The following is a 26,822-nucleotide window of genomic DNA, read 5'->3' on the forward strand; positions in this document are numbered from 1 at the left end:
GCTAAGTTCTTTAAAACCAACCTAAACGTTATAAATAGGCCGAGATTGATCGAGCGTAGTGCAAATTAGCCTACCTCAGCTTTCTCCTTCAACTTCTCAATCTCACAAGCTTTTGCCTCCTACACTCTAAACCTTAAACTCTATTAAGATGGTGGACTTTGTGTTGCCGGTTAATATAAAGACCCTAATTAGTCGGGAGGGAGGTCAAAACATAAAGCACGTTGCCTCCGGACTGAACTTGCAGTTTGAACCCGGCATTCATCTGACAATACGGCCACAAGTGCTTGACTCCATCCTTGACGAGCCTGGTGAGGTGCAGCTGCTCAACAACGGTAAACTGGTGGCGAAGCTCTTCAAACCCGAGGGCCATTGTGGGTTGATAAGTCTGGTGAAAGTGCCTGACGTAAAGAAAAATAGTGAGGTTAAAGTGAAATTGGTGTCAAGGAGTCCCTTTAAGGTCGACGTTCCCTTTGACCTATGGACCTTCATAGACAAAGAATCCACTCGTTGCTTCGTTATATGCTATGCACCCACGGGTGATTCGAGCCATACCCACTAAAATTATATCTCTTGTATATATATTGTGACTAATAAAATAGATCACATGGTGTTTCTAGAAAATACAAAAATGACAACTATTAATATGTACTGTGCACCTAAACGAAAAACACTTTAAATTGTGGCCGAGCAAACACTCATGGATCTTATTAGGTCCGAGGTTCTAGCCCGACTACTGGTTTTATCATGGCAAGTCCGTTTACAACCACATTATCTATTTTTTAAAACCTTGTCATGTTTCAAGCTTGCAGTCTCTATATTTAAGAATTCGTAGGGGTTGGTGTTGTTGAGATTTAGTTGTTTCGTAAAACTTATGTAAGGTTGGTTGCTCGTAAACCAACTTGTAACTCATCCCAAAAAAAGGAGTGTGCTCGTTATTCTAGGGCGTGCTGGAAAAAGAAATGTCTATGTATTTCAATGATCCAAGTGATTGGAGGTATGCTTTTTTTTTTTTAAATAAAATACAAAAACGATATTAGAAGATAGAGGTACCAAACCTAGAATCTCATGTGCAGAGTTAAATGCTTTTAACCACTAGCTATAAGCCCCTTGCAAATGATTATTATAGCACGAACGCATAAAAATAGATACATACAAGTCGTTGTACATAAACAAACCACAAAACTTCTTTGCTTCTGCAACAATGAGAAGACTAAAAATTTACTTGAAATTTGATACTTGTCTATGTCTTTTATTTTTATTTTTTCACAAGCGATATGAGGAGAGACAGGAAATGAACACAGGATATCAAGTTCAACGATAAATACTCTTAACTACTTGAGCTGCAATAGAATTTATATTTTACATATGCCTATATATGGCAAGTGAATTTAAGTGCCCAATCTGCGAGGCCAACATATGAAAACCTTTACATATATACATATATATAATTACTCAAATTTTTTTTTTTGAATATTTAACTACTCATTTGGTGGTAGATTCATGAACTTTAGTACCCACATTTGGTATAAGGTGAACCTATATTTTCAAAATTAAATTGATGCAATGATTGTTCGCTGGATTATAGAAAAAAAATGGCATTTTAGGAATAAATAAAACAAATTTTTATAGCAAACTAATCAGGTGATATAAGGAAAACTCATGTGAGTTGGGTATAAATTAGGAGCAAAATTTAGGATTTAATCTGTCATCATAATCTAATTTTCTAATGTTTTTATTTTAAAGCCTAGTGGCTCCAAATATCCATCCTTATATGCATGCTCACATCTTTATGGTTATAAGGTAATTCCAAATGGATATGCATGCCTACCTAACAACTAATATAGGCTAGAACGCTGGTCATTTTCAAGATTCAAATATCGAAAATTCTTGAAAAACATGTTTCCTAAACTAGTTATTTACAGCTATATATACGTGTATAGAGGCTTATCATAGGGCACAAGTTCTTAGTTTCCTCACTAGGTCATCTCCTGAATACCAAGATTTTCGAAGATGGCAGACTTTGTGTTGGCCCAACATACAAAAGATAAGATCCGTGAACTCAAGGGTAAGGATGTGAAGCTCGTAGGCCGATTGTTTTTGAAGTTCCAACGTGACATATGCAGTGAGTATCTGATGATACCCCAGGCACTGCTACTCAGCCTCATTCTCCACTCCAAGGAGAAGGAAAAGCTGGCCAATGACGGAGATTCCATCCCTGTAAAGCTTATAGAGCCTGAGGGCGTTACTAGCTTGATCAAGCTGGTCAAGAAGGGAAACGGGATGTATGTTTTTGGTTCTCAGGACGAATGGAAAAATGTTGTTTCCCGCAACCGCTTTAGGGTTGAAGTTCCGGTTGACCTTTGGTCCTTTGTGGATGGTGAGTCCACACGATTTTTTGTTATGCAGTACGTGCATGGCCTCAATAACCAGGCTACTGCTAATACTGTTACCGTCATAGACTAAGGTTAAGTATCTTCACTAAGGCTTTTGATGTGCACCGTTTTCTTACTAAAGTTCTAGCTTTGTTTAAGATGATGTTTTACTATTATGCAATAAGCACTTGGCCGATCTTTTGTTGTTTGGTTCATCCCGTTGTTATTAAGTATTATCCTCTTATGTCATAATGAATATTTTCAGTTAATTGTGAGTTTCTGTTGTTGATTAACCTAATGTTAAGCATGATTGTTTTGACTTTACATGTACCTTTTTGTCCGATGGCAAGCTTACAATAACAATGTGTTTGGATGAACAAATTGGATTCAATAATTGGGAAAAAGTTATGACAATCAATAATTTCCTTGGTTGGTATCCTCAAAAAGGAAAATTTGAAATGGAATGGGCAACAAATTTGAAACTTGGATTAGATCATAAACTCCGCCTCCAAATCTCGAACACATGAGATGTCGAGTTCCGAGTTAAATATTATTAATAATTAACCACTTAAACTATAAGTCATTTTTCACATAAAAATTCAATTTAAATTGGCATATCGTATGTAGGAAGTTGGAAATATGCTATTCATCGAGCTTCGTTAATTAATTGCTCGTCGTGCATGGAAAAGCCTAAATAAAAAAAAATAAAAAAATAAAAACACATTTGTGATGCCCGGATCCCGCCAAAGACCTTATTAGAACCATTAGTACTCCATTAGCCTGAATCCCTAGTCAAATCAAAACAAAGTTCACCTCATAATTTTGCCATTAATACTAACTAGTTCGCATGAGAAATTATAAAGTAATATGGTATCATCACGTCAGCATGTGATACTCCCACTCAAAATCTAACATGTGTCAACTTTAAAATTAATAACCTAGACTCATGGGGGCACGCATGCCCAAAAAAGGTCAAGGTAAAAGGAGCGAACAATGTGGTAGTATCAACCTGAATATATTAACCACATGTTCATTCCTTGTAATTTTGCTCAGTCAGTTTGGAACTGTGTCCATGGTTCTGTAGTTCCTAATCTTGCTTATGGGGGCCATATTGCTTGCCTGGTTATCTTCTTTAAATACTATTGATAATCAAAAGGTTTTAATAATTTTTGCAAACATTTATTTATCTGCTGGCAGATTTGGGAAGCTTGCAACAACCTCATTTTTAAGGATATGGCAACCTATCCTGCGCAAGTCCTCTCTATTATCAGTCTCATTCATCTGGACTATTGGAAGGCGAATCACAAGCTCAAGAAACCCAAACAGGTTATTCCCCTTATCAAAGGGATGCCTCCTCTGGTTGGATCAAGCTCAACTTCGATGGATTAGTCAAAAATGGAGTTGCTACCACAGGATTTGTAATTAGAGATGACAACGCCCACACCCTTCTCGCTGGTGCTAAAAAAATTGGAGACAATTCCATTGCTGTGGCTGAATGCCTTGCTCTGAGGGATGGTCTAGCCCATGCAGTTCATCATGATTGGCACAATATCATAATTGAAGGTGACTCCAAATTGGTCATTGATGCTATTAACAAGAAATGCTCTGCCCCTGGAGTATTATGCAGCTTCTCCAAGATGTGTCACACTTGGCCTCCTTTTGTAATTTGATTAAATTCCAGCATGCTTTCAAGGAGTCAAACTCGGTTGCTATGCTTTACCTTCCTTAGGACACTCCTTGACCCCTTCCAAGCTTTGGTAGATAGTCTTCCTCTTTCTATTGTTAGCTCCTTTTACCTTGACCTTTTGGGCATTGCCCCCATGGTCAAGGTTATGTAATTTTCTCATAAAGGGACTTCTTTATTTATTTTTAAATATGGAAGTAACTTAATCTCTTACTCTTACTTTTTCAGACCCATGGCATCTTGTTTTTGTCATTAAATTTAGGCATTGGCTCAAATTAAATCTCACAACTAATTTATTTATTTTTGAAATAATACATTTATTCAAATTATTATTATTTTAATTTAATTATTATGAATTGCACAGTTCCCCGAATTCTACATCTCTCTCCCTCCCTGCCTAGCGTTGGTAATCTCCTCCATAGCCTGGATGTGCAAAAAATCTCCATTTGCCCGGTGTTGATTATTATTTTAATTTAATGATTCAAAATTTTTTGTGTCGGAACTTGTGTCAAAAATATAATGCCACGATCCGCCTCCTTAAATATTTCAGTTAAGTCACATTGACTTGGAAAGAAAAAACACAGGTGCTAGGAAATTATGCAAATCGCGTTGATTTGGCTTTTAGTGACAGGAAACTGCTTCGAAAAGATGACGCGGAGTAAGCAAGTTACCTAATATATAAGTAACATGAGTTTGATTTTTATTACAATCAATCACCTTCACCACTGAGTTAGGAATTTGAAGAGTCTGATTTAAATTTTTATTTTTACAAGTGAAGCAAGCGATGGAGAGCCATGAGCATCTAAATAACAACTTTGGGGCAGTCAACTCTTCGGTGACTATAATGGAAAACTGGAAGAGGCTATGTGCCATGCTGCAGAACTCCAACGAACCGCCTGTCGTCGTCGGTGATCTTCAGCGCATTATGCAGGTTTCACCTCTCCCTTCTCTTCAATTTTGCTATCTCCCACGTTATTCTTTTTTGTAAATAGTATGAGAGAGTGAGAGTGAACAAATAATCTATTGTTTGAGACTTTGTCAGTTTGCATTCCACTCATTTATATTATATTACAAATTACAATGAGATATGGACAAACAATATACAAATATCATCCACCAATCATCATAGAGACCATTGAGCATGTTGGAAAGATTTGACCAGGGAGGGAATGTCGGTTTCAACGGCGTGACCGGATAATATGGGGATCTGCCAGATCCGAGTTCGCCGGTTTCTTTGGTGGTGGCAGTGTCGCGAGGAGACGAGTGGAACGTCGTCGGCCGTGCGTGGCAGAGGTTGAGATTTTTCCGACGGTGATTTCACCAGTTTCTGTCATCCGATGACTCTGTTTCTCCTGGATTTTTCTTGTTGGAGCTTGGTGGCTCCAATTCCACCCTTTTTTTTGTGGTTGATGAGTCCAATTGCACGAATTTGAACACGAAAAATGGGTTGTTAATTGAGAAATTTGGGATTTTGGGTTGGAATTGATTGACGTCGTGGGTTTTGTTCATTGAAACCCCAACGAACGGGGAGGGGAAGAAACAGCCCCAGAACAATACAGAAACACAAATATACCAGCACAAAGGGAAAGGTCAAACACAAATATACCTCATAAATTTTTATTTTGCTTTTGTCATCATGTAATATTTGTTGATGGAGTTATCTCCCATCGAATTTTTCTTTTGCTTGTGCCATGACATTTTCCTGATAAATCTCTTGTGTCCCCGTGCTCTACCTAGTTTTGAATCTTATTCTGAGGCTACCTCATTCTTTGGGGACAGGAAGAAACAATTGAAAGCAAACAGGGAGCACCGCGTCTCAAAAAAAACTTTTGGCAAGTTTATTCCTCAACAAAGATGACAGGAGCCGCAGAATCCAAATTGGTACCAATATCAGAAGATGGTTACAGTTGGAGAAAATATGGACAAAAAGGAGTGAAAGGTAATGAAGGCTCGACGAGTTATTACATGTGCACATATCCCTATTGCAAAACAAAGAAAAGGGTGGGCAGATCACTGGATGGACAGATTACTCATGTAGCATACAGGGGAACTCACAACCATGAGGTTTTATTTTTTGACACTATTTTTTTTTTTATGTTCACTAAAAATGATGCAAAGGCAATGGATGATCTGTGACCTTTGTTGGGGTGGCCATGGATTTCATCTGTGACCTTTGACAAAGAGGGTTCTGGCTTCGTACAATGCTAAAGAAAATATGAACGGCTGGAAATACAGTTATAAACAGAGAAGAGAATTCAGAACCTCTGAATTATACTGGTCAAGAGTGTGCATGCTTAATAGATGATTAGACATTACAGCTTCGTATTCCAGATACAGGGCTTGTCGCTTTTCACACTATCATTGCATATTGTAGGAGAAGCGGCATCTGCAACCTTCGTTTCAACTGGAAGGCTGCAACTCAATTTATAACTGAAATTTTAATTTGTTATGTTATTTCAGGAAAGGAAGGACATGAATCAAAGTCTTTCTAGGAGTGTGTGGGTAAGCGCTCTCACTGCTATAGAGGCATAAGCTCCAAACATTAAATTTCGTATTTTTGGTTAATTTTCTTAATTTGGTGGTTTCATCCCTATTAAGTTATGTTTAAAAAGTTTTATTTATTTTTAGATGGTTTAGTTCTAATTGAAGTATACTTTCATTGTAATTTGATTGGCATATGACATGTCTCTGCATTTGCAAGACATTGTATTTCGAGTTACAAGGCTTTGGCTTTCCCCTGATCTTTGCATGTTTTAGGAGTTGGGCGGTGGGGCGCCTTTGCTTAGCATTACTCCAGATGTCCTACCTGGCATCGGCTCCAGTGTGGACAACGTCGACCATGAAGAGCCAATATTGCATGAGCAGAAACATGATCATGATCAACCAAGCCACGAGAACACTTACTATGGCAAGCCAAGGCAGGCGACAAAGGTAGTGATCGAAACACATAACCATATACTAGGGTCATGCTGTCTTATTATACTTATGTTGCTAGACTCTGAATTTGGGCTATATATTCATGCAAGAACCAACTTGATCACTGGTCCAGATTGACGGTCTTCTCATGTACACACTCATCTTATTTCTTGCTAGTTCTCTTTAATTTTGTATTGAACTTATTCCTAGTTTCTTTTGTAGACTACTTCAGGGACAGAATGGTTCTTTTTACTCACAAGCCTCGGCTTGGAGATCTTATCAGCTGCTTTTGATCAGGCTTCCTCCCCAAGTAAACCACATTACGCACTATTCGGTATGCTGTTGGCTTTTGGGGCTCTACTCACTTGCATATGTGAGCTCCTTCACAAGGGTATAAAAGAAAGAGTCGTATTGAGGAGGTGGGGAATGCTATGGTGGTTTTATTATCCACCTCCTCGTTACACAGTTTTTGGTACCCTCCCTGACATCTATGGCTTAGCTGGGGCATCTCTCAGTGCGTTTGCTCGACAATTCAATATATTTACTTCTGTCGCCGTGTCAATAATCCTATCAAAATATCCCTTTGGCCTACCATCTTTCTTATATGCTTGGCTGCTTCAAGATTGAATGGGAATCGAAATGAGACCCTTGTACATTATGATTAGATAAAGCCTAATTACAACTATTAACGGGATGGCTGACATATCTATGGCTATAAACTTTGATTATTATTATTAGTCATTACAAATATGATTAGATTTGTCTTTACAAAATTATTGCGAATCTTGAATCTTCTTTGAGAAATGGAGAAAAGCTCAGATCTCGTCTTTAAAAGGATGACAGTCACGTATGACATCATGGACTTGACATTCTGAGTTTCCCAGTATGATAGTGAACCGATGACACTTGAACTAGGCCTCTTTGGATAAGCTCTGTCAAGTATTCCTCTACAACATCGTCCAATGTTTTTCGTTCTCTGCTCCTTTATAAAGCCTTTAGCGATCCATTGTCGAATTAGTCTGCCGCATCTGATGCTGCAATTTTCTGGATATGTCCCAAAGTATACGAAGCAATGTTTGAGTTGGTAAGGTAAATAAAGGCTAAAAGAAAGAATTTTTGTAACATTTGCCAATGAGATCCTCTAGTAAGATGCTCTCATAATCCAAGAATGATATATCTCTACAGTTCTTGTTCCTACTCTCAAAACTTGAAATAGAAAGTAGAGCACGGAATAACAAATCGCGTCGCATTCGGACCCTGGCCTAGGAATACCAGCCCAATGGAATTGAAATTTTTTCAACCCATACTTCATTTGAAGGCTCCAAAGTGAGGATTTATTGTTTGCATGGAAAATGATAGGCTTACCACATTTTTCATCTCACCTCTATTAGAGAGGTGGTACAATTGTGGTATGAAAAATGTGGTAAGCCTAGCATTACTCTTGTTTATTCATTTAAAAAAAACACATTTTTCATCATTAAAAAAAAAACACAGTTTTCATCAATTTGTGAGATTTCGAACCTGTAATGTGCATGCTAGGCTTCACATTGTAAACAAATGGAATATGAGTATGTGATGACCTTGAAAAAGAGATGGTGGGTTATGAAAGTGGGATTGGGAGGGTTTTTTTTTTTTTTTTTTTTTTTTGGGTTAGAAGATATGCTTTATTAGAACACCATAAAAGTATATAATAATTAATGATTTTATGTTAAGATAAATTTTCTTTTCGTATTAATATTTTATGCGGTGTACGCCATCAAAAAATAGTAGGGTCCCCTAAATCTTTATTAACTATAAGCTTTTGTCACCTTGTAATCCAATATTAAGCATGAAATTTGCATAGGTAGTCTACTCTTTCGTTGAAAAGCAAACAATTAAAACTAATTTTTGGAATTTTTCAACATAGAAGAAATTTTAATGGCATGCATGCACTATTATTGCATAGGTAGTCTCTCTAACCCGGTATTTATGACTTCTATAAGGATAATTGTTGTGGTTGTTAATGGTATAACATGTCTAGCTAGTTTCTCAATTGACAAGAAAGAAAATTTGTGACATGAGAAAATAAGAAAGGAGAAATAGAGAGGGAGAACTATCTCAATCTCCCCGCTCTTGATCAGCTTCTCCTCCCTATTTATTTCTCCTTTCTTCCCTCACTCTCAGAAAATTCTTTCTTCTCAATAGGGGAATTAGGTTTTTTTCTTTCACAGAATCATAGGCTATTCTTCTGTAGCTGGAATCCACTCTCTTCGTTTGTTTGCATGGAAATTCACAATATCATTGTCGCCTGATCCGTTGTTATTCCTTCTATATATAAAATAAAAAAAGCTATATACCTATTTGGTTTCCACATGAACAAGACTTCTCAAAAATAATTAGAGCATGTGACCCTGATCAAAATGAAATAATTTATGAGAAATAAAGAATAAAGAAGAAGAGATGGGAGAGCTGATCATGATCATAAATCAGATGAGAGAGAGAGAGAGAGAGAATCAAATAAACATAAATTAAACTCTATGCTACATTCGGCGTGTGTTTTAAGTCATTAGATTAATTACCAGAATATCTCAAATGTAGTGAAAAGGTGAAAAATGCATGCTCGAATCCTACATAGATATGCCCATGCAATTAGTTTAGGCTAGCATGCTGGAACATGTCCATGCAATTAAATTATAGACTAGTACGCTTGTCAATCTTTCCCTAATGCAAATATTGAAAGTTCTTGGAATCCAAGTTTCCTAATGTACTATATATATAGAAGCCGACGATGGATCTAGCAGGGCGTGCAAAACCTAGCTTTAAATCTCACAAGGTCAATCGTGCCATGAAATCTTCAAAGATGGAGAACTCGGAATTACCTAAAGACATAAAAAACCTAATTCGTACTATGGAGGGTTCCGATGGAGGGTTCGTCGACCGACTGTCTTTGACTTCCGACTGCCGCATACAGATTCGGGGGGAACGACTTGACACCAATGTTCTCCATACAAGAGAGAAAGCTAAACTGAATGCTAAACAAAAACTGGTAGTGGTGTTGGTCGGACGCTACTTATTTGCTGAGACTTGGCGCTGTCTAGTTTTTGTCAAGAACGAAAATGGGACATATTCTTTTGAAGAAGAAGGTTGGAATGACGTTGTGGAAATATATAAGCTTAAGAATGGCGATAACATTGACCTGTGGTCCTTCGTCGTTGAGGAAAAAATTACGCCTGAGAACACCGAAACGGTTCGTTATTTTATTCTGGCCAAGGTTGACTAGCTAGGGTAATACATATATATATGGTTGTTTTTCAAACTAAATTATTTTACTTTTCTAAAGATAATTTTTAAATAAGCAATTGGCCATCCTTGTTTACATTGAAGGGCTCCTATATATAGAAACATTTATATTGATACTTAATATTATTATTTTTATTATTATTTTGCATTTTAAATGCGGATCCATATTTGAATTGTGAGATTTCAAGTTTATGGATTTTTGTCCACTTTATAAATATATAAAATTATTAATGGAGTGGGGAAATTTGAATTTAAGACCTCTTTCAATAGCAAATATAGCCAAGTATATCAGATGTGCTCCTCACTTTGTACCCGAGTTTGAATTCCTCTCCCAGTAGTACAAATTAAATTAAATAGAATATCATTTGTATTTTTTTTTTTTAAAGACCGCTTTCAATACAAAGAACTAGTTTCTTAATGTTTATGGTTAAGTTGTTGTGTTGAACATAATATGTTAGCGATGTATCAAAGTTTGTATTTATTGTTAATGTTTATGCTTAAGTTTTTATTAGTAGAAGAAATGGAAGAAAATCAATGGGGTGTTAGTTGAATTGGATGTGCTCCTAAGTGGTCCTAGGTTCAAACCCCCATAGTACATGTGTAACCCCCCCAACCCTTAACTTTGACAACAACAAAATAATAATAAAAATTCAAGGACTTCAAATGATTCATTGCACCTAGTAAATTTTCTTTCAGTTACAAATGGGGGTGGGTATTCAAATCGAAAAACCACGCCAAATTGGGCTGAAAAAATTGATTTCACCAAAAACATCTGGTTCCAATTCGTGTAGTGAAAAAATCAAACCCGCTATATGTTTTTTAATTTTTTAGTAAAATATTTAACTCAAATGCTAAATTTTTAAACCCATAACTAATCTTTTCCCAAGCCCAACACCAAATCACCTCTTTTTTCTAGGCTCAATCACCTCCCTTTGCATAAATTTTGGGCATTCGTGAATTTTTAATCGCCAAAATAAAATTTTAGTTGGATTTTGTACTTAAAAAATTCAAAATTTAAAAAAAAAATTCCAGTCCAAAACCAAAAATCTAACCGACTTACGGGCAAGCCAAACCGGATAATTGTTTTGTCAAAACCGAATAAAATGAATAATGCCAATTTAAAGTCCAATTTGGGGTGAGAATCATACCGTGCCCATCCCTAGTTACAAATGAATATAGTAGTTTATTTTCGGTACTAACTAATAAATTATATTCACTCTAGTTATTCCAAATAATATTAATCCACATGTTTAGTTTTTTTTTTTTAATGTTTTTCTAACCACTTCTAATTAGTCAAATTCTTTATATTCTCCCTTCTAATGGATTGAATATCTTTCCACGAAAATAAAATAAAATAAGGACAGAAATAATTTGACAGCTTATTTATGGTTTCTATCCTTAATTAGGTCCGTGCACACATACATACTTGTGTTTATATACATGCACAAAAATACCCTTCCTCCTCACTCGTATTTTCTATACTATATACATCTCAAGCTTATTAGATTAAAAAATTCTAAAGTTGTGAGAAAACGGGTTGCACATTTGTCTTCCTTGTTCTCTTTTTCCTTCACCGCCATAATGTTGAAGGTAAGACATAGCCATGAAAATATCTCTTTTTTCTTTTTTGGGTCTAAATGAAATATATATAGTCTTATTTTGAGCTTCACATATCCAATTTTTTCGGCCCAAGGAATTCGCCCTGCTGCAGTACTAAAAGGATCTTCAGCAACTGGCCATCCATGTGGGTATAATGAATAAATATACAAATAAAATAGTAATTAATTTTCCTTCACATTTTCTTTCAAGGTTGAATGCTTAAAAGTGTGAATTAATATTTTCCAGTACAGGACCAAGGAGAAGAGTCTAACGCGGATTGTACTCCTCCAAGCACATCCTCCAGTCCAATCTCCTCCAATGCAAAACTCAAATGATGAGTTTTGGGGTAGACTATACTGTCCCAACACATCCTTCTGTCCAGTCCCCTCCAATATCAGTGCATAACTCAGATGACAAAAATGACGAGTTTAGTGTGGTGGATTATGATAACAGTAGAGGAGTTTTAGAGAAGATGGAAGAAGAAAGCAGAGAAAAGCTCAGAATTGTGTATTGATCTTGCTTAATTGATGATTACAATGTAAAGCTATAGCTTATATATCTGATAACAGTCTTAAGGACCTGGACAATACAGTTATCATTCCCCCTCAAACTCAGCCGAGCTGCTAAGTTGCAAATTTGTACAATATCTCAGGAAAATAGGACCATGCAATCCCCTTGTGAAGATGTATGCTACTTGTTCTTCAGTAGGAATATACTGCATAATCAACTACCTACGTAGTGATGAGATGTTGTTTTAAGGGTTTTGCGGTTGGGTGTTAAGTTTATCTGTTTCATATAAGCTGCTTGACTCTTTTGTTTAGTCAATAGCATGGGTGGTACTCTTTCCTACCCCAGGATTTTGTTTTCTCTATAAATGTTTTAACTAGGCCGCCGTTAACATGCTAATTTTTACTATATAAAGTTCTTTTTGGTTTAATAAAATACAATCTTTTCTCCACACACAAACAAAAAAAAAAACCAAAAACCAAAAAAAAAAAAAAAAAGCAGAAATTCCTTTTCACTGTAATATATGTCATTTATAAAATTCGACATAAATAAATCAAAACACTGAAATTATTAACTACTGGAAATTTAAACGATGGAGATCTAAATTCTATCATTTAAGAATTTTATATAAATTTTAATTCCATCATTCAAACGAAGGGTAATATTTATGAATATTTATAATAGAGAGAGAGAGAGAGAGTGAGTGAGAGAGAGAGAGAATTAAACATAAATACAAATTTATAAATAAACCCAATTCTAAACATGTATTTATAAAAAAACTCAAGCACTATTTAAACATAGAAACACACCCAAAATCAACTTTTTGGGTGTGTTTATAAATGAGTTTTGAGTGTGTGTAATGATGGGTTTTGGGTGTGTTTATATGTTTAAATAGTGTTTGAGTTTTTTTATAATTTTAACCCCATTTTGGGTGTTTTAGTAAAACTTCCTTAAATAAACGGAAATTGAATTATACGCTACATTCGATGGGCCAAAGGTTTTAAAACTAACATAATTAAAAAGACAAAAAAATTTCAACCTAATTATCCCACAAGCTCCCCTTCCCCGTTCCCCCTTCTCCTTCATGACAGTCCCCTTCCTAACCAAAAGGCCACAGCCCACAACAATCCATCCCTCCTATCCCACCCTCGCCCTAAAACTCCTCTCTCTCTCTCTCTCTCTCTCTCTCTCTCTCTCTCTCCCAACTGCACAAACAATGGCCAAGCTCTGCAAATCAATAACAAATTCAGCCATAACTAGGTTAGCGATAGCTGCTTGCGAGACTGAGAGAGAAAGTGAGAGACTCACTGGGTGAAAGCTAAAATGGCGGTTCCAGTTCTCAATTAGTATGCGTAAAGTAATCAAATTGGAGAAAGATATTGATGGCTGGCTCAGTTATGTTCCAGAGCCTATACATAACCCCGGGCCCACACTCTACAAGATGTTACAAGAATCAAACCCTAGCTTTCACCCACTCTCAATTCTTCTCTTTTAAGTCATTTTTAAGGTTAAAGAAGCAGTCTTTGGTCTCAGCTCTTCAAATTAATAAGAGGCAGAGGACTGGGAGGTATCGCTCTGTTCTTGTTGTGTTCGCTGCACAGCCCAATTTCTTAAAAGGTTAGCTAGCTGCACTTCCCTGCATTTCTTCTTCTTCTTCTTCTTCTTCTGTTTAGTATTTATGATCCCTGAACATTGTTGTTTCGTGGGTTTGTCGAATTTGCTATTTTATGAATCGTGTTTTTATATTTTTGGTTTTTGGATTTTGATAAAAGGTATTTTTGCAACTGAATAGCATTGTATTGGTGAATATCTGTCGAAAGCATGTTAATTTCTGTTAGATTATGACAATTTTTAACGTTAAATTGTCGAGTGTTCGAAAAATCCGCCTAGGCGGCCACCTAGGCGGCTAGGCGGGAAAATATATATATTTTTTTTCCTGACTTTAACGCTGCCTCTCTCTCTCTCTCTCTCTCTCTCTCTCTCTCTTCTCACGACAGACGACCACCACCAGGCCTCCACCCGCGACGACCACCACCAGGCCGCGATTAATACAAAATAATTATAAATTGAAAAGAAATGCCTAGGCGCCCGCCTACCGCCTGGCAATTTTTAAAATTGATTGTGGATTTCAATTCAGTGCTTTGGAACTCCGGTGATTAGTGGTTAGTAGAATGAAATTGTAAATGATTGGCCTCAAAAAATAAAAAGCTATTGCAAAGATTTCAATCAGGCATGAAAAGTAAAGGCACTTTTGTAGAAGCAGTGAAGCTGTAACTAGAGAATGGAACCGTTTAGAAAAGCTTGGATCTTCTTACATTAAAGACTTAAAGAGTGATAACCCGTTAATCGGGTAGTTAAGAGAACTGGCTAATCATCCATACCATAATCCATGGGAACTTACCATTTGGTGGGTGAAACCTAGCTGACGTGCTGCCATGTGCAGCAAGTGTGATTTTCTCAGGGTAATTTTTGTTATTTTAAATTTGTTTTTCTTATGCATGAAAAGTAGGCCAAGAAGTCTTTTCAAGTACGAGCCTTTCATGCAGGCTAATTTTGAGTCAGAATTTTGAATTGTTAGGATAATATTTTAATTTTCTGGTTGAGATTTTGAGTTGCATTATATATGGACGACAATGGTTGTTTACATCCAATATTCACTGTTTTTCTACCTTTCTGCATCACATGAATTACTTTTGCTGCTTTCCTGCTCATACAAGAGAGCAGATAGTTTACCCTTGAGTTTTATGTTTACATTTGTGTTGACTACTGGTTTGAATTGTGTAAAATAGTTGTACGAACAGTTTGGAAGGTTGGGAGAGATGGAATTGAGGCAGGAACCAATCTTGTGCCGATAAGTTATGTTTAGTCTACCCTTTCAAACTTTTATCGATTGTGCAATTTCAATGCAGGGTGTTTTTCTTGCTTTTAGTACAAATTGAAGATTTGTTATATTCTGTTTGCGTTTTGTGTTTGGATGCTAGGATTCTGTGCCAAGATCAATTGCAAGGGTTTCTTTGACGGTAGTTGCGTTGGCTCTTTCACTCTTTGTACTCAAGTCTTTACTGTCTACAGTTTTCTTTGTGCTGGTATGTTTCTATTTCTCTCCTCCTGCAAGAACAGTAGATCGATGATGTTATTTTGACTTGCTTTTTCCAAAATGTATATTAAGTATGCTTGTGCTATCATTTGTGTGTTTTTGTTTTAAAATCAACTTCTTTTTCTGCGTTACTAGTTTCTATAAGGAAATGAGATGCAATGTAGACAAGTAAATTTCCTCTTGTCAGTGAGAGAGCATTATTCTTGTATAGATAGTCCTTATTTTTTAAGTACATAAATATTATGTGATTGTAATGAACTAAGCATTGTATGATAACAGGCTACGATGGGACTTGTATACTTTACATTTATAGCTTTCAATAAGGATGAAGGACCAAAGGGGGGTGGAGGCACTACCTCTACACCAAAGGAGGAGGGGATGGAGGACAGTCCAGAAGAAGCCAGAAGAATCATGGAGAAGTATAAGTAACATCCAATGATTGTTAACTATGTAGAAAATATTGATGAAGATTATGTTGATTGGTGCAGTTTTTCGATTACTGTAGTTTTTATTTCTCGATTGCTGCAGTTTTTTTTTATTCCATTGCAGGTTATGCAGGTTGTTTCTCTTATATATATATATATATATATATATATATATATTATTTATATATTTGATAAGATGATGTTGTGGCGTGTGCCAGTATTCATTGATGTTGAAAGTGATGAAGAAAACATTAGAGAAAAAGATCCAATGATTGTTAACCATATAGAAAATTAATATTGATGAAGATTTGCTTGGAAAGGTTGTGTCCACTGAAGAGGAAGCTTATAATCTCTACAACAATTATGCTATGAGAGTTGGATTTAGTGTTCGGAGGGGACAAAAGAGATACAATACAAAAAATGTTATGAGGCAATTTAGTTATCTTTGTTCAAAAAAAGGTTTTCGACTAGATAGTGACCCTTTGGAATTGAGCAAGGTTTGCAAATTAGAAACAAGAATGTGAGGCACAAAGAGTAAATTTTGGCTCAAATTACCCTTTAGATTATACTAGAATGGCTCAAATTAATATAGTAAAAAATGAGAAAATGTGCAATGTCTAAATGCAGGCTCGAGATCCTACATGGATATGCATGCCCGTGCAATTAATTTTGGCCATAGCATGCTCTGGAACATGTCCATGCAATTAAATTATAGGCTATCACGCTTGCCAATCTTTCCAAATTCATATATTGAAAGTTCTTGGAATCCAAGTTCCCTAATGTACTATATATATATATATATTAGCCGATGGATCCAGCAGGGTGTGCAAAACCTAGCTTTCCCACTGATCTTCTAAATCTCACGTCAATATCAAATCTTCAAAACATGGTGGCATTACCTAAAAATATAAAGAAGGTAGTTGATGATTTTGACCTTTCTGATGGAGCGTTCGTCGACCGACTGTCTTTGACTTCCGGCCGTGTACAGATGAAGGGGAAGGAACTTGACACCAATATTCTCCATCCGAAAGAGAAAGAGACACTGAAAGCTACACACAAAATGGAAGTCAGGTTGCTCGGATGCAAGTCTAATGGTGATATACATTTGCAAAAGCTAAATTTGGTCAAGTACGAAAATGGGACGTATTCGTTTGAACAAGGTTGGGATGACGTTGTGCATGAGATGGAACTTAAGAATGAGGACACGATTGACCTGTGGTCCTTCGTCGAAAAGATGGACGAAGAAAAAGAGAGAAAAAATAGCCCGCCTAAGTTTATCCGTTATTTTATTATGGCTAAGGTTAACTAGGGTAATTTGGGAAAAAAAGGTTAACTAGAACCCACTAATATATATATTTTGATACGGTTGTATTTCAGACTAAATTTTAGTTTTTAAAAATAATATCTAAATAAAGAATTGGTCATCCTTGTTTGTTCTTTTTGTTCTTAGCGATGGGTTCTAGAGACGGTGTTATTATGGACTGGTATCTAATAACTACATCCAGTTCATGATGCATTTTAAGCCCATCAAACAATGGCCAGAACTCATGTCCATTTTAAATGAAAAAAATCTTATCCAGTCCAGCCCACCAAACAGGGTCAAAGGTTATAGTCCTACCCTTTGGAGAGCAAACAATTAAAAGTATTTTTGGAATTTTTCAACATTTTGTGTATAAATGTGAAAGCGAAAAAACAAAATTGTTTGGCTGGATCAAAACGAATATAAACTATTTTAGTTGATCTTCTCTAACTCTCTACACGTGTCACGACCCGCCCCTCCCTCCCTCTCTCCCCCTCTCCATCCCTCAATTCGTAGTAATTGAAGATGGGTATTGTTAAACCCAACCACGCAGATCCGAAGAGCAAGCCAAGTCTTCTTTTCTTTGTTTTACATCAAAACCCACAAGTCCCTCTAACCTGGTTTTTATGACCTCTATAAGGATAGTTGTTGGGGTTGTTAATGGCATAACAAGCCTAATTTCTCAATTCACAAGAAATAATATTTGTGACATGAAGAGAGAATAAGAAAGGAGAAATAGAGAGGACAGTTTAGGGCTTGTTTGGTATCCTACTTGGATCCCATTTTTTAAATTCAAAATAATTTTTGAGTTCAAAGCCCATTTTTCAAAAATGCAACCCAAAAACAACTCAAAAAAGGCCAATTTTAAAAAACAAAAAATGTAAGGTTTTACCCTTTTTTTTTCCTCTCTCCACGGTCTCTCTCACTCCTCCCTCTCTGCATTCTCTCTCTCTCTCTCTCTCTCTCTCTCTCTCTCTCTCTTTGTTAATTTCAATTTGGGAATATAGGGTTTTTTATTTCAATTTTTTTAGATCTTAAAAATAGTTTGGAGTTCAATACCCAACAAGTTTTTAGATCTAAAATAAGTATTTGAAAAATCACATTTTTAAATAATAAAAAAAATCACGATTTTTAAGTTTATTTTTTTAGTGGGATATCAAACCGGCCCTTAAAATTTTTTTCTCAACTAATCAACATTAGCCTACATCTCTCTCAATCTCTCCACTGTTGATCAGCTTCTCCATCTCCTCCTCCATATTTATTTATCCTTTCTTCCCTCACTCTCATAAATTCTTTCTTCTCAATTGTATGTGGAATCAATCTTTTCGTTTGTTTGCAAGGCAATTCAAAATATCATTTCGCTTGATCCGTTGTTATTCTCTTTCTTATATATGTATAAAGCTATACCACAACCCCTATTTGGTTTCTACATGAACAACACTTCTCAAAAAATAATTGAAGCGCACTGATTCCTAATCTACATGAAATAATTTATGAGAAAGAAAGACAGAAAGAAAGAATAAAGGAGAAATAAAGGGAAACATGTGTGGGAGCTGATCATGATGAGGAAGAGAGTGAGCAATCAAATTAAGAGAAATTAAACTCTATACTACATTCGACGAGCCATTTTTAAAGTACTTAGATTACTATAATGGATCAAATGAAGAAAATACGGAACATGCACAACCTTTAAATATATATGCATGCCATGCAATTAAGACTATAGCATTCTGGAACATGTCCATGCAATTAAATTATAGTAAATTATAGGCTAGCACGCTTGCCAATCTTTCCAAATTCATGTATTGAAAGTTCTTGGAATCCAAGTGTCCTAATGTACCATATATATAAGCTGATGGATCCAGCAGGGTGCAAAACCTAGCTTTCCCACTGATCTCTCAATCTCACAAGGTCAATATCAAAGCTTCAAGAGATGGACTCGGCATTACCTGAAAATATAAAGGAGGTAATTCATAACTTTGAAGGTTCCGATGGAGCGTTCATCGACCGACTGTCATTGACTTTCTACGGCCATATACAGATGTCGGGGAAGCGACTTGACGCCGATATTCTCCATCCAGAAGAGAAAGAAACACTGAATGCTAAACACAAAATAGTAGTTCAGTTTTTCGGACGGGGCCCTGAGCCCGAGGAGGAATATTTGCAAATGCTAAATTTGGTAAAGTACGACAATGGGACGTATTCTTTTGAACAAGGTTGGGATGAAGTTGTGAAAAGGAGTAAACTTAAGAACGGGGATACGATTGACCTATGGTCCTTCGTCGAAAAGATAGACGAAGAAAACAAGAAAAAAAATGGCCATGTCTTTCCATCGTTATTTTATTATGGCCAGGGTTAATCAGGGTATGGCGAAGAAAATGTTAACCATCGTAATAGCCTATATTAGTATTTTTATTATAATTTTTGGTATGGTTGTATTCAGGGGCAGTCCTGAGGTTGTGTAAGTGGTGCCGTCGCGTAAGGTCCCTAAACCCTATATAACGATCTCGCAAAATGTTGGCACAAAGATGTTTCTGGTTGTCTTGGTTTGCGGGGCTTTAATTTCTATCCAGGGCGTGGGATTACTTTTACTTTTGTTTCATTTTATTTTTTGTAAGAACAATTTTAAAAAGAAAAAGAAAAAAAAGGCAAACATGTCATTTTCTGGTAACTAATAATCAACGTCTAAAATATCGATGGTTTTGAAAATATCTGTAGTTCAAAAATAACGAAATTTTGATGGAATTAAATATCGGGATATTATATTAATAAAAATTGAATAAATCCACGGAAATTGTAAGAAGACTTGGAAAGTTTTCTTGAAACTTTGGATGATGTTTATTTAATCAATTATCTGTTATTTTATCACAAAAAATTAGAAGGAAATGCATTGCATGATGGGTTTAATTTATTCACGTTGATTATACAGCGAGCTGACAAACACTGCGAGAGTAGAGAATATGTAGTAATTAATGAAAGAAGATTAAACACACCATAATCATTTATTTATAATGATTTACTACAATATTTTACACTTTATACATTATATGATAAGATACATGAGTGATTTAGTACCACACAAAGTTCCTATAAGGTTCAAATTTGAGTCATTTACACTAACACCTCCTGAGGTTTTCAGCCTTTTCACAAAACGCATTGAGGTTTTAGAAATTACAAGAACACCCTATGAGGTTTTAAATTGTTTTCACAAAACTCCTTTTTTCATTGATTTTTCATCCAAAGATTGATGATTTTATACCCAAAAAAATTCTCCAAATGACAAAGTTTGCCTTTGAGATTAGATTACATATACTTCATTGAGGTTAATTTAGTCATTTGCGTAAGTTTTTTTTCAATGAAATCATCAATTTTTAGACAAACAATCAACGAAAAGGGGTTTTGTGAAAACAAACTGAAACCTCATGGGGTGTTCGTGTAATTTTTGAGACCTAAGGGGGTTTTGTGAAAACACAAGAATCCTCAGGGGGTATTAGTGTAAATAACTCATCAAATTCTTCATTGTCTTCATCATCTCGATATTATCGATATGCGATATTTTGGCCAAATGTTGCTGAAATGTGAGAGAAATTATCGACGTCAATATTTTCCAATATTATCGATACTCATACGATATGTATATGAATATATTCCAAATGGCCAAATGTTGCTGAAGTGTGAGAGAAATTATCGACGTCAATATTTTCCAATATTATCGATACTCATACGATATGTGTATGAATATATTCCAAAATATCCTAAACCGGGAAAAAAAAAATGATAATATCCTCAATATTTCGTTATTTTAGTCATTTTCTAAAAGTTACAACAATACATGAATACATGAATGAAAAAATAAATGTAATGATAACTTTTTAGGTTTCTAATTCCTTAGATGTTGGTTACCCTCGTGATTTTGTGTTGTAATTTTTCTTTCTTTATTAAAAAAAACATATAGTAAAGAATTAATACGCACGCACCAAGAGAAGTGGCACCCCAACACAGGTGACGTGCCCCAATGGACCCACACACCAAGTATATGGAGTTCAAACTCTAGACCCAATACTAGTATACTACACCAAGCAACCATCTAACATTGTGATAACGACTGCTTTTAATATACTTAAACCATATAATTTCATTAATCACATACTACAAAATGCAACATATAATTTTTTTTCTTCATAATTTTAAGAAAATTAAAATAAAAAGATTAAATGGTACACTTATGACATATATGCACTAATGAATACACTACACGGCTTTTTGTCGCAATTGGTCCATATATTCCGAAAACATCATATTAGTCTTCATTCTTCAAATTCGATTGATATCATCCTCATTTTCTTGTTCTAACATCAATGTCACCCTCTATTGTGTCCAATTTTGCATTAAAATTAATAAAGTTAATATTGTTAAATCAGCCAAACTAACTTCTTTTAATTAACTTGTTAAAATTCTATTTAAAAATAGTTAATTTGTGTTGTACAATTGTTCTATATTTAATTGTTAATTATATATAGGTTTCGTGTATTTTATTATATGTTGCTTTATTATTTTATGATTGTCCTTCAACAAATAGTACTTTGAAATTGATACACTAATTGAGATTAGAGTATTGTATGTGTTTTTTTTAATTATACAAGCGATATTGGGGTCAGTAAATGCTCTTAACGCAACTTGAGTTACAAGTCCCTTGCATCAAAGCTGCGTGTTTGGAAAAACTGAGAGTGAGCCATTTGAAAGTAAAGTATAATTACGGTACTATATTTGATTTTAAGCTTTATTTTTAAATTTAATTTTTCTTTTTTTGCAAAATTTTTTAATTTTTTAATTTTCTATAGAATATATGTGATATGTTAACCTGAACTAATGATAGAGATAATTGCACAGACGACTAGGGATTCACGACCAGGTTTGAATTTTAGTGGGAAGCTATAGATAAGTAATGTTAAAAAATAATGAGGTGAAATCTATTTCAAACCACTAAATAAGCACATTTCATAGTAAAGTCACAAATGCCCTTATAGCTCAGTGGTAGAGCGTCAGTCTTGTAAACTGAAGGTCTGCAGTTCGATCCTGCATGGGGGCAAATAATTCATACGTTTTCAATCTACCTTTTACAAGCTGTCGATTACCAAAAAGAATTGAGTTTTCAAAACCCTCTGTAGATACAATTTTTAAAGATTGGAATTGACAGCATTATTTGATCTTGACATAAACCTCTTGTGTGTGTGTTTTTGTGCAGCAGAGAAGGAGATTCAATCTTATATCATATCGTATCCTCCAATGTTAGCTGGAAACTACAAAAGAGAGAACCAGAAGCTACAATTTTCCTCCCTACTTGGTAGGTACTGAGACCTCCGATGAACAGCATTCTATACTAATAGAGCTCATGTACATCATCTCCTATACAAAATATTGCCAATTGATGTCCTTGTAACCCCACAAAAAGGGCCCAAAGATCATGACACAAAATATTTCTTCAGTGTAGCTTCGGCACGTTTCTGATTTGTAACTATAAAGCTTGAGTTATACCAAAAAAAGAACCAAGCAGCCGGCGTTTAAGTTTTTCATCACCAAGAGGCTTTAGCCACCTCTTGGAACATAAGCTCATGGTTCTCTGAACTCGTATTTAGAGTCTCAATCTCAGATTCAAGCCTACTTACAGCCTCTTTTACTTCCAAAAGCTTCGCCTCCAAGCTCCTCATCTCTTCTTCTGCCTGGTCCTTTTCAAGTCTAGCCTCTTTAAATCTTTTTGATTTTGAAGCAAGACTTACAAGCTGGTCTAGCCGGGCTAGAAGGAATCCGATGTTCATGCCTAAACCCTGAAAGGCTTTCAAAGTCTGATCCCAAGTGGAAAAATTACCTTCTGGGGTTGTAATATTGCACGCCCTAATGGCATCTGCAATGTTTACAGTCTCAGAAATTACTCCAGCTACTAGTTTGCAGTTCAGACCCTCAAGAAGATGTTCATGAAGGAAAGAGTTTTGACTGCAACAAAGCTCATAATACTTGTTCAAAATGTATTTCGAAAATTCAGAATTTATGATTAAACCATTGACCAGAACGTTGAAGTCATCCATGCATTTCACTTCTTCGAATGTGACAACAGATTCTGAAAGTCTAAGTCCATCCAGAACTTCAAAACCAACATCTCCACTTTCACTTTCAGAGTGGTCTGATATTGGACAAGATTTTGTATCAAAGGCTATTGCATTGTCCTCTGAAATGGGTTCCAAAGTCTCACTTTCTTCCCTTTCACATGCAATAGTGTCTCCTGCATGATTTAAGACTTAGACTAAATTCATAATGCGCGCTTTGCCTTGAAGAAAGTAAGAAAAATGACTGTCAAGCCACTTGGCAAAATAACTTTGTGAATTTTGAGACAACTTACCAGTGTCCATTTTTTTGCAAGCATCTAATCTCATGAGGCCAAGAGCGCCATCAAATTCATCTAATCCATTTGATCTCAAAATATACACCTAAACAAGGGGAATTGAGTGGTTAGCGTGCATTTAGGAGTAGCATATTAAAGCACTAAAATGTCTGTAATCTATGCACGTCAGCCCAGAAGCATTAGGAATTCTTCACTAAGAAAAGTCAATCGTATCCTTTACCTACAGCTAAGCATAACTTATGACAAACTTAAAAAATCTACAATCAGCCAAATTGTTCATACCATTTTTCTTCAAACTGCAGGATAAACATTCTCATCATCAGGAGCCACTCTAAGGCCTGACGTGGCCCTAGCCCCCTGCAATATTTTCTAAAAATTCTATACATGGGCTTCAATTCATCCTTTTATTACTGTCTTGCTTCAAGATTTTTATCTTTTTACAAGTAAGATGAAGTTATCTTGGTAGTCATTTATTGCCTTTGTTTTATTATACATTCAATATTTAATACATGCATATATAGATTCAATCATAGAAAATGTTCAAGATATAAAAAAAGGACAACCCCATTTTAGTACATGATTGAGTACTCAATTATTTCGTGCCTTTTATTTTTTATAGTACAGTGGTAACATTACTTTTCTTTGAACTTATGCTTTATATGTTCCCTGCCACACACACTTAAAATCCTAGCTCCGTCCCTGCTCATCATCTTGACAGTCATAACGGCCTTCCTAGCATCTATCTTCATATGTTACACTGACAACACCTTGACTTACAAGATTTCTCTTGCAAGGCAAGCAATGACCAAATATTTGAATTCTTCAATGAATTCACCAAGTTTAACTAAATGTTACACAATGGCATTTCTCAGCCAAACAATTTCAAGATATTAACAAGGGATCCACTCAAAAATTTCAAGAAGGTATCAGTTACCTTAAATTTCGAAGGAGTGACTAGATGGAAAACTATAACATCTCCTTCCACTAGCTTGTGAGCAATTGAAAACCCTCTCCATCCACCACTCAGTCCCACCTTATCCGCCAGATATTTTGTTTCGAATTCCTCCCCATTTTCATCTTCCAGAGCAATCATTATATCCTGTTTTGGCAAATGCTCACAGCAGAATTTCTTAGGAAGACCCTGCAAAACCAAAGTGAGTGCATATAGATATATCATCTTAATAGTGAAGGGTAATAAATGTGATTTCAAATGCCTTGAGATAATTGTACAAATTGTGAAGAGAGTGAGTGAGTTTTACCAGCCAGAATCCTCCAGTAACATGTGATGGGAGCATAACTTTGAGTAGGCTAGGGAACTTAGGATCTAGGCTTACTTCAACCTCCTGTGCTCTTTCCAGAACAGAAGACTGAGCTTGGGAAGTATCATATATGCTTTCCACTGTGGCTCTCTTTCGTTTATGACTATTGGTAAAAAGATTGAGGGAGGGTCCAGTGTCACTTTCTAATTATATCAAACAATTATACTAAAAGTTAAAAAAAAATAAACAGATTAAAAAGTAAATTAAATATATTACAGACTGACCTTTCAGGCATCATTGGATTAGCACTGACTACCTGTATTCAAGAATTTAAAAGATTTTTCAGTTAATTTAGGGTTTGAATCTATTGACAAAGAAGAGAAGAGATAGTTGCAAACAAGTAAAGAAACTAAATTGGTCACCAATTCAAAATACAACCAAAAGTTATGAAATCACAGTTATGAAATCATGTTTCTACAGTTTTACATAACTGAGAAGAAGGAAAGAAAAGCTTTACTGAAGAAGACAACAGAGAACTCACTTCACTTGCATCTAAAAGCATCTTTATACAATTTACAGGCACTTAATGTTGAACCTAACACAGGCAAGCTATCATTGCTTTCCATAACCTTCTAGAGCACGTAATTTCTAGTTTTGATGTGATTTCTGACACACTAAAATGACAAAAATGCTGAAACTTGACAAGTGTAAACCCCCTCATTTACCATTTGCATTGTCCTCCTTTCAATGCCTAATTAGTGGCGGGCCCCATGCCTTTTAACTTTCTTCTTCATTTTTTTAGTCATGGCATTTCTTCTTTTTACAAAGTAAGCACAATGTTTTTCCATATTGGGCTGGGCTACAGCACACCCAGTTTTGAAGAAAATACATAGAAATAAATAAGAAAAATATAGCTCAGCCCATGAGGGATTTTGGGTTAAGCTTTTGGGTCCAGTGGTTTGAAACAAGAAACCTTTTTCCTAATTTTTTTTCTTATCATTTGAATCATCAAAATTGCATACGGCGAACATATTTATGAAATTGTCCAAGACTTTTTGTTCTAATTCGTTTCTAGCAAAAACCCATTTCAGAAAGCTTACAACTTGAAAAGATTAAAGATACGTAGAGTTCAACATAGAAAGATGAATAAATAGAGCCCATGAATTGTGGGGAAGAGAGAAAGAAAGAAAAAGAGAACAGAGCATAGTGTTTCTCACAATGCTTTTGGTCGTCTGTGACTGAGTGAGAGATGAAGATTTCTTCCTAAACATATTTTCCTTGTTCCTTGGTGGTCGTCGCCTATTACTCTGCAAAATCATTTGTAAACAAAACAGTCACATACTCAGTTTGCAAGCAAAACCATAAACATATCTTAGAGAGAGAGAGAGAGAGAGAGAAAGAGCGGGCCTTGGGCGGTGGTAGGTCAGAGGAGCTCTGTTTCCGGTCTTGAAGAACAGCCATTTGGCTCTCTCACTTTGTGGTTCTGGAGGTCAAGAGTGAAGAGTCAAAAGGCGTAAAACACTGAGAGACTTTTTTTTTTTTTTTTGGGGTGGTGGGGGTCTGGGTGGTGTCTGAGTAGGAAGAAATGTATGACGAGAAAGGGAACGGAAGATGAAAAGACCGTTCGATTTAAATTTGTATTTCTGTCAGACCCTCAAGGGCCTAGAAGCTTGCCTGAAATGGAGCCAATTTTCAAAAAAAATAGGGGCTCTTTGGGTATTTGACAATGCAGATAAAAAATAATTTTATCACCACTTTTTTCTATTACTAACTTCTCAGTATGGGCAAGTCTTCTTTTATTATGTTTACTAGCCTGGCGTGGAACGAGAGGTTTTTTTTTATTTTTTATAAAATTTAAATTTATTTTAGAATTAAAAAAATAATGAGTAGTTGTGTTTTATAAAAATATGATTCATTATTTGATTTTTCTTTTAATTTTAATTTTTTAATATATAAAAATAAATTTACCATATTATTCTCATTTAAT

General features: G+C 35.5%; 3 protein-coding genes and 1 non-coding gene across 7 annotated transcripts; 3 read left to right on the top strand and 1 right to left on the bottom strand.

The window, feature by feature from the left end:
- Positions 1 to 4,757: 4,757 nt before the first annotated feature.
- LOC103335291 (uncharacterized) lies at positions 4,758 to 7,745 on the top strand. 3 transcript variants are annotated; one of them, XM_089055386.1, is made up of 6 exons: positions 4,759 to 4,987; positions 5,836 to 6,120; positions 6,517 to 6,558; positions 6,814 to 6,987; positions 7,083 to 7,122; positions 7,195 to 7,418. In XM_089055386.1, exons 1-6 carry the CDS (start codon positions 4,841 to 4,843, stop codon positions 7,263 to 7,265), a joined length of 759 nt encoding a protein of 252 aa, XP_088911512.1. In that variant the 5' UTR covers positions 4,759 to 4,840; the 3' UTR covers positions 7,266 to 7,418. The 3 variants fall into 3 exon arrangements, with proteins under 3 accessions (XP_088911511.1, XP_088911512.1, XP_008236523.2); XM_089055385.1 differs by having other exon boundaries at positions 4,758 to 4,987; positions 7,083 to 7,418; XM_008238301.3 differs by lacking the exon at positions 7,083 to 7,122 and having other exon boundaries at positions 4,761 to 4,987; positions 7,195 to 7,745.
- Positions 7,746 to 13,378: 5,633 nt separating this feature from the next.
- LOC103335292 (uncharacterized) lies at positions 13,379 to 15,971 on the top strand. Its single transcript, XM_089053846.1, has 4 exons — positions 13,379 to 13,974; positions 15,147 to 15,217; positions 15,339 to 15,443; positions 15,734 to 15,971. Exons 1-4 carry the CDS (start codon positions 13,740 to 13,742, stop codon positions 15,881 to 15,883), a joined length of 561 nt encoding a protein of 186 aa, XP_088909972.1. The 5' UTR covers positions 13,379 to 13,739; the 3' UTR covers positions 15,884 to 15,971.
- A 6,225-nt stretch (positions 15,972 to 22,196) lies between these two features.
- Positions 22,197 to 22,268, top strand: TRNAT-UGU (transfer RNA threonine (anticodon UGU)). The gene has a single exon. It is a non-coding gene; the product is annotated as a tRNA-Thr (tRNA).
- Positions 22,269 to 22,455: 187 nt separating this feature from the next.
- On the bottom strand, positions 22,456 to 26,454 carry LOC103335293 (B3 domain-containing protein Os01g0234100-like). Of its 2 annotated transcripts, XM_008238304.3 has the most exons (7): positions 26,243 to 26,454; positions 26,053 to 26,142; positions 25,120 to 25,151; positions 24,836 to 24,998; positions 24,511 to 24,717; positions 23,574 to 23,661; positions 22,456 to 23,456 (listed from the first exon to the last, which is right to left on the bottom strand). In XM_008238304.3, the coding sequence occupies exons 1-7, from the start codon at positions 26,294 to 26,296 to the stop codon at positions 22,753 to 22,755; spliced, it is 1,338 nt and encodes a 445-aa protein (XP_008236526.2). In that variant the 5' UTR covers positions 26,297 to 26,454; the 3' UTR covers positions 22,456 to 22,752. The 2 variants fall into 2 exon arrangements, with proteins under 2 accessions (XP_008236526.2, XP_088909870.1); XM_089053744.1 differs by lacking the exons at positions 26,053 to 26,142; positions 26,243 to 26,454 and adding an exon at positions 25,327 to 25,389.
- Between the last annotated feature and the right edge of the window lie 368 nt (positions 26,455 to 26,822).

Source organism: Prunus mume, linkage group LG6, assembly GCF_029339155.1.
Source record: "Prunus mume cultivar Tortuosa linkage group LG6, ASM2933915v1, whole genome shotgun sequence".
Taxonomy (NCBI): Eukaryota; Viridiplantae; Streptophyta; class Magnoliopsida; order Rosales; family Rosaceae; genus Prunus; species Prunus mume.